Source organism: Xiphias gladius, chromosome 20 (assembly GCF_016859285.1).
Source record: "Xiphias gladius isolate SHS-SW01 ecotype Sanya breed wild chromosome 20, ASM1685928v1, whole genome shotgun sequence".
NCBI classification, from domain to species: domain Eukaryota; kingdom Metazoa; phylum Chordata; class Actinopteri; order Istiophoriformes; family Xiphiidae; genus Xiphias; species Xiphias gladius.
In genome coordinates, this window is record NC_053419.1 from 356,537 (window position 1) to 365,000 (window position 8,464).

Here is an 8,464-nt window from a genome sequence, read left to right on the forward strand (position 1 = left end):
TGAAATAATTAAAATGAAGTTTAAAACAGATATAAAGCTACATGTTTTTCCTATTTTTTTGTTTCTTGGCACACATTTACTCATTTATTTAGTTCATATTTTCCCCACATATTTCCCATTTTCCTCACTCCGTTTTCCTTTTGATTACATTCATATAATAATGAGCTGGCCAAGTCCTTCCATATCCAGGAAGTGGAGGGTTTGTGTGTGTATATAACAGAACTACATCTAATGATTGTTTTTATTATCAATTAATCTTCAGGTTATTTTCCCCGTTAACTGATTAATCATTTGGTCTATTAAATGCCAGAAAACTGCGAAAAATGTCTGTCGCAGTTTCCTAAGGCCCACTGTAATACAACTGCTTTGTTCAACCAACAGTCCAAAATCCAAAGGCATTGAATGTACTATCAAATAAGAATAGCAGCAAATCCTCAACAAATGGCTAGCTGGAATGTTGGGCATTTAGCAATTAATTATCTGAATACTTGACGAATTATCCACTAATTGTTGCAGCTTTAGCGTGTAGCATCAGTGGCGCAATCAAAACAACCATGTGGCTAGCTTGCTTACATGAAAACACTGGCAGCTAAACACACAAAGTAACAGCCTTTTTAGATAGCTACCTACCTACAACAAATTAACTGTAGTCATAAAACCACGACAGCCAGTTAATTATCCATATATTCTATTGCATACTGCTGCAGCATTACTGTATAAACTGTTGTAACAGGAGCTAAAGCAGGAAGGATTTTGACATTGATATTTGAGAGATTAAAAAAATCTGATAATATATCTGCATTTTTTTTTTTTTTTTTTACATAAACACATTACTTTCACAAACTTTTTTACTAAAGATACCTTAAATGTTTTTAGTTCAAAGAATGAGTGACCAAGATTTTTTTTTACAGAGTGGGACATTTACAGTGGAAAAATAAACTTGTCAGTACTGTCTGGTGGAAAACTATGAAAGAGCACCACTGTCTGTAAATGACCTCAAGCACATCTTTGACATTTGTACTGTAATTTGTTGTTACATATCAGCTGATATAAACATAAATCCTGATAGATCAGTGATCATTTAAAATCAATCTATCATATTGTCCATGGTGATATATTGATTGGGTTCTAATATATCATGTAATATCATATCTCATGAAAACTGCTAGATGGTTTTGGCATTAAAGTGTATTCTGCAAGTTAATTCATTGGTCATTGCAATGGAAAACAACATCAACAACATATAGATGGAACAAAAATATGAACATATTTTACATGTCCGTTCATTAAAATTGAGATGTTTTAAATCTTGATTTAAAAAATTAAATAGATTTTTTATGGCTTTTTTTTTATTCACAGGAACCATGCTGCAGCTGTTCTTCTTTCTCAGTTATTAAGCTATTCAATGGAAGCTAAAGCCACTCATACTAACAAGCATGGCTGACATCTGTAACAATGACTTCTGAGACATTTTGTATGTATGTGTCAGAATAATAATCTGTGGTCTAAAACCACTATCGAACATCTGATTTTCATAACCATGCTGCCAATGCAATGAGACTTTTCACACTTAGAGAAACTTTTTCCAAATCAAATGGTCAAAACAGTACAGAATAACATTAGAGCAGCATTATTAATATTCAGTGAGGACATGTGAAGACATGGCTTCCTGCTGGGTATCCACCCACTAACCAGCCCTCCCAGTCACACATGTCACTGGCTCACTGTCAGAGCTGACACGTGACTAATTTTAGCCAGTTATTTGACCATGAATGCCCAGACATGCTCATAATCACCAGCAACCACCCCTTCAACACCACCCACGTGACACTGCAGCCAGTGTTGTCCCCCCTGCTCCTGTCTATTATTTAGTGAAATGTATGTAATGTTCATTTATACCCTCAAACACCCATAAACCCCACAACAGCAACACAGACACAAGGCTCTGCATGAAAAAAAATGTATCATGTTGACACACCTTCGTTGCTGAAGGCGTGTATCTCTGTGTTACATTGGTGCAATAAGCCAGCACTAGTTAGACTTGGTCAGTAAATGTTAACACTTTTTATGCTACAGGCCATATTCAATACCTTATTAACTATCTTAAAAGCGAAAGGAGGAGGTCACCAAGTTGCATTGCAATGTAATTAAATTTAGTGTAATTCCAAATTTGTTTTATTAAAAAAAATTAAAAATGTGCCATTTTGAGAAAAATAACCAAGAAACTGCAGAAGTTAGCCATGTGTTGCAGTGGTTTCCTGTTATGAAAGAACAGCCTACACGGAGGACATAAATATCTCAATGGCTCGATTATGTTGAGATAAACACCACATGACTTAATTTAGCTAGAATGACAGGCACCCGAATATTAAATTGACTTGGTAGTGGCCACATGTAAATGAGAAATGTGACCAAGTGAACTGGAATTGAATTTTAGTCTCAATGTTAAGCTATTTTGTTATGACTTGTCTATTTGTTTTCAAAACATACAGCGCTTTGTTTAAAACTGCGAAAGAAATATGTTTAAACCAGACAACAGGAATCAATGCAGCCTCTTTTCCGTCTGAGGCAGCGGGTAAATATCATTTCCATATGGTCGCCCAGAGCAGTAGGCTAGCTTTTTACTAGCTAGGTAGGTGTGCTAAGTAGGTTTGCCGCTTTCCAAAATGAGTAAACAGACGGTACCCTGGTCGGTGAGGCGTTTTATGCGATACAAACACACAAATAAATGTCAACAAAGATGGCTCACGCCCAAACTCTGAACGCTAAAGTTAACCATTTTTTAAGCGTCACCGATGGGGTGGAGACAGTTGTTCATAGTGAGCGCTGCATGTCTTACCTGAAGAGGAGTCAATAATGTCCTGCTTATTTGAAAGCTTTGAACAGTTAAAACGACTTACATTGGTCCGTGTTGTTGTGCAACTCCTCACACCGACAGACAGACAGACAGACCCCCTCCCCCGAGTCTCTCTCCCTGTGTGTGTGTGTGCGTGTGTGTGTGTGTGTATGACTGTGGTTTGTGCCGCTGCTGCCACGCAGGCTGCTCAAATGAGTTTGCGGAGACAACCCAGTGAATTAGAGGAGGGATACTTCAAAGTCTAAAACCTCCGCATAGTCAAGTGGTGGTGAAGCAAGTGTTTTTTGAAAAGTGGGTCAAACGTCACAGCTCCCTCTCTTCTCTCAGCCCCCTGCATGTGGGATGTGGGGCTATTGTTTAATGATATATATGAGAGTATTTATATACGTGACAGAAAGTATAAGAAAAACACAAGTTTTAAGTAGAGAGTTCATAACCCCTATTATTTCAGTCTCCCTTCCCCAGATTCATTTGAATATATGTGAAAATTCAAAGCTTTAGAAACGATTTTATCCCATTGTCCTGATCTCTGCCACACCACAAATTTATAATGGATTTCTATAGAGTTCCTTTGACATCATAGCTTGGTTTTTTTTCCTGACCTGCAGGTGTGTGCCTTTCTAAACTATGTCCATTTAATTCAGTTCCAAAGGTGGTCTCTAATCCAGTTCTAGACAAATCAGGGATAATGAAAGCACACAGGGGTGCCACAGCGTTTTCAATTTTTAATAAATTTCCAGAAATTTCTAAAGGCATGTTTTCACTTTGTCATTATGGGTTTCTTAACTATAGATTGATGGGCAAAAAAAATGTTATTTAAAATTAAATCTACAACACAATAACATGTTCAAAAAGTCTAGGGGTCTGAATACTTTCTGAAGCCACTGTAAATTGATATATTGTGTATGGGTTAATTGAATTGTGATGCCATTATTATTGTGACAAACTATCAACAGGCCTGCACGAACTCCTCTGTATGTAGAGAATAGAGAAGGTATGAAAGTGACATCACTGTACATGTTTCTGAATGAAACTGTCGTGAGACTCAGTTTGGACTCAAAAGCAGAACTCTGACAAGAGATGTTTTAAGCTTCAAAAACAGGGTTATTTCGAATTGAATTGGAGGGATTTTGGGTAGCTGAGCCAGGGCTGACGGTGGAATGGGACAGACAGGGATTTCTGGATTTTAGCAGAACAGACAGACAGACGAGGAGCTGGATAAGGCAAGCACACTGGCACAGCAGAGGATCTTGGACCTGTGGTATGGACAGACACAGAGTTAGGCAGAGTTCAAGGTGCACACATTCTCTCTCACACTCACAAACAAACAAACAAACAAAACCACTCACAAACAAACAAACAAACAAAACCACTCACGAACAAAAACAAACAAAACCACTCACAAACAAACAAACAAACAAACAAAAACACTCTCTCACACACACACACACACACACACACACACACACACACACACACACACACACACACACACACACACACACACACACACACACACACACACACACACACACACACACACACACACACACACACACACGTTTGACTAGAGACTAGAGCTTGACAATAGTGTTAGTACCACATTGGCAAACTGAACGATCTGGGAAAGATTGATGTGTGAAACCGGGGTCTTTATACTGCAGGTCTTGATTAGTGGATGAGCTTCAGGTGCGCAGGAAGCTTGGCAGTAGGAGGAGGACCGGATGCCTTGCCCAGCCAGACGAGACACACACACACACACAAACAGAGAGAAAGACAAACTGGGAACAAACGTGAGTAACTAGGAAGTGAAAACAAAGGGAAAACACATCGATAGAGGGAGAGCCACAGCTTAACCATGACAGAAATGTTTAATTAAATATAAGTATTCATACAATCCAATCCTTTAAAATAGAACCAATATGTATATCAAATTATGTCTATGCTACAGGGCCTTAGATAATTCTGAGGACTTTGACATCATGTCCTTAGTATTTTAGGGAATGTATAACTTAGAAATTTTGGTAGAAATCAAGTGTGGAAATAGTCTTCCAGTGTAACAGTCAATCTCTACAGCAACTTACATTATTAATTTGTAGTGCTCAGCTCCAATATGTAATATTCTCTGGTAGACAACAAACAGAAACAAAACAAGACTACAGAATCCTTTTTTATGAGCGCATGGTTGAAACAAATAGGTCACATACGTTAAAAATGCCAATGCTAAAAATCATCAGTGTTGTTTTAGAGGGCCTGCTTTCTTTGCTTCCAATTTTTCGGAACATTCACATTAAAAAATAAGCCCTTCACATAAAAAGGTGTACCCAAATGATCAAACAACATCTGTGAGCCCACTTCTTAGTAATTATTCTAACCAAACCAGACAAAAAAAAAAAAAAAAAAAAACGCTTCTTTTTGATAAAAGCTCAAGATAGGATTCATCACCACAGTATTTGTAAAATCCTGGTTTTGGCCATGCCATGTTCAAAGCTTATATTCTATACTAGAATATAGGTTTCTACATTGAGTGTGCATTAAGTAATTATTAGTATTATTAGACTAATTATTGTTAAGCCTGAATTGTATACAATAATCATAATTAGATAGATATTTATCATGTTTTTTGTTTTATCCAACCGAACAGCAATAAAAGTGTGGTGATATACTGTAAATAACTTGTTTATTTTATTTATAAATAATATTGGTACAAAATATCAGTAATCTACCACGTAAGTCTGGTTGGTCTAAATATATTTTTGGTTATTAATCAGGCATAAAACCTCAATCACACACTACATATATAACTACTGTAGGCTACAGGTAATTAACGGTAACAACATGTATATCGACCATATCTTCAGTATATCTTATCAGGAGACTCAGTCGTCGTCTACGACACGTATTATGGAAGCTGTAGTTTCTCAGGCTATATTAGTCCCTATTACAAACACACATGTCCTCTACAATAGAATTACAAGTCCCAGAGTTCAGTGCGAGGCGGAGCGTGATCTACGCGTGTAGACAGACTATGGCGTAGTACAGCAATATGTGACAGAGTAGCATCAGAGAAACATCTCCGGACAGACGCATCTGCGCACTATAATCTGCTGTTGGTGACGGCAGGGCGAGGAATAAGGATGGGGTCCCGAATCAAGTAAGAAAGTTTATGGCCTGGATTAGCTGAGGCTCTTAGCAGCCTGCTGCTTTGTTAGCTTTGTCCCAGTGAGTCATTGGGGAAGATGCAGTACAGTGCAAGGCCCTGACTTGTTGCGACACTGGCTAAAAACACTGGTGGCTTTCCACTGTATTGACAAGAAAAACAATGCTTGTTTTCTCTTATGGTTTTGAGCTCTACTGGTCATTTACTACCTGATTAAAAAGATGTTAGTTGGGCACAGGCTCAGACAGAGATTATTAGCAGTGGGTTATGAACATATTTTGTATGTACAGCAAGTGTAAACATGGTAACTATGCCGGCCATTTATCTTAAACCTGACGCTAGTTTTCGGGACTGAAGCGCAGAACAGAGATGTTGGGGTTTGACTAATGTCCTTGTGCTTGCCTGTAGCTTAATGCCACTCCTCTGACATAATGTAAATATTGCAGGGCTACGGCTTAAATGTTTTTAGGTGTTGTTAAACTAGGACATTTTTTTTTCCGTTGTTTTGTATGGCACAGTTATGGGGGATAATCTATGAATTATAAATACAGATAATTTACTGTCACATCTGTACCATCACAGATAAATAATACAGTAAAAAATCTTCAGCGTTTATGAGACAGTGAACTAGGCTTGTTCTTTTATAGTTAGGTACATAAGCATTTGGACAGTGACATAATTTTCGTAATTTTGCCTCGGTACACCACCAAAATGGATTCTAAATGAAGCCATCAAGATCTGATTGAAGTGTAGACTTTCAGTTTTAATTCAATTAATAAAAATAACTGTAACAATTTAGGAATTACAGCCATTTTTATAAAAAGTCCCTCCATTTTAAGAAGCTCAAAAGTAATTGGACAAACCAACATAATTATAAATATAAGGATTATTTTAAATACTTGGATAAAAATTCTCTGCAGTCAATGACTTTCTGAAGTCTGGAACCCATGGATATCACCAAATGCTGAGTTTTCTCCCTTCAGATGCTTTGCCAGGCCTTAAATGCAGCCACCCTCAGTTGCTGGTTGTTTATGGGTCTTTCTGCCCTCATTTTTGTCTTTAATAAGTTAAACGCATGTTCAGTTGGGTTGAGATCAAATTCCGTATCTTTGCCTTGAGAAGCTCTTGGGTTGCTTTCGTAGTATATTTTTGGTCATTATCCATCTGTACTGTGAAGCACTATCCTATTGTTTTTGCAGTGTTTGGCTTAATCTGAGCAGAAAGTATAGCCCTATACACTTCAGAATTCATCCTGCTACTTCTATCAGCAGTCACATCATCAATAAACACCAGTCATCCAGTTCCATTGGCAGGCAAATATGCATATGCCATAACCATCCACCATGTTTGACAGATGGTATGGTATGCTTTGGATCATGAGCCGTTCCTTTCCTTCTCCATACTCTTCTCTTCCGATCATTCTGGTACAAGTTAATCTTGGTTTCATCTGTCCAAAGAACCTTGTTCCTTCTTTGTAAGAATGTACCAAATTTTTGATTTGGCCCACCCTAAAGTTTCTGCTATTCATCTCATAGGTTTGTTTTTATTTTTTCAGCCTAATGATGGCCTACTTCACTTGCATTGCCCACTCTTTGGACCGCATATTGAGAGTTCCCATGAACAGCTACGAAATGGAATGGAATACTTAATCAACTCCAGACCTTGTATCTGCTTCATTTGTCATGAAATGATGATGATGGAGCAGGCCACACCAGGCCTTGAATTATGAATTAAACAACACAAAATAATGACTCCATTTAAAATTGCAGAGCTTCCATTCCTGTCTGTTGCTATTCAATGCCTGGCCAGACAAAATCCAAAATATTAAACATAGAATCAATGCCGCACAACTTCTAGGAGAATATACATTAGAGAAAATACATTAGATCACTGGAGAACATATATTTGATCAGATTAAACCTGTTGGACATACAGTTGGGTGACAAATTAAAGGAAAAACCAACATAAATTGTCTTAGTAAGGTGTTGGGCCACCAAGAGCCTCCAGAACACCTTCAATGCACCTTGGCATTGATTCTACAAGTCTCTGGAACTCTACTGGAGGGATGGAACACCGTTCTTCCAAAAGATGTTCCCTCATTTGGTGTTTTTTGATGAGGGTGGTGGAGAGCGCTGTCTTAACACATCAGTCCAAATTCTCCCACAGGTGTTTAGTTGGGTTGAGATCTGGATACCGGGAAGGCCATAGCATATAATCCACATGTTTTTCATATTTATCAAACGGTTCAGTGACCCCTTGTGCCCTATGGATGGGTGCATTGTCATACTGTTTTTCCACTAATTTTTCAGGTTTTTCCTTTAATTTGTCACCCATATGTATGTAACAATTAAAACAAAGTCTGACCCATTTTTCCTTTATCAAAAAACCTTCATTAGTACATAACCTTTAACATCATTGAAAATTAACATGAAACAGATTTCCCCAAT

General features: G+C 37.7%; 2 protein-coding genes across 7 annotated transcripts in view; one reads left to right on the forward strand and one right to left on the reverse strand.

The window, feature by feature from the left end:
• Positions 1-2,946, reverse strand: part of nek6 (NIMA-related kinase 6) — a 52,803-nt gene extending 49,857 nt beyond the window's left edge. The window contains exon 1 of one of the 2 annotated variants that reach the window (XM_040158187.1): positions 2,901-2,946. The gene's annotated coding sequence lies outside the window, so the exon portion shown is untranslated. Of the gene's footprint in view, positions 1-2,839 lie in introns of both variants that reach the window. The other variant, XM_040158188.1, reaches the window with a different exon arrangement.
• A 2,887-nt stretch (positions 2,947-5,833) lies between these two features.
• dennd1a (DENN/MADD domain containing 1A) overlaps positions 5,834-8,464 on the forward strand; it is a 60,967-nt gene continuing 58,336 nt past the window's right edge. For all 5 annotated transcript variants that reach the window (XM_040156750.1, XM_040156752.1, XM_040156753.1 and 2 more), the window contains exon 1: positions 5,834-6,011. In XM_040156750.1, the coding sequence (XP_040012684.1) occupies positions 5,995-6,011 (17 nt within the window). In that variant the 5' untranslated portion in view covers positions 5,834-5,994. The remainder of the gene's footprint in view (positions 6,012-8,464) is intronic.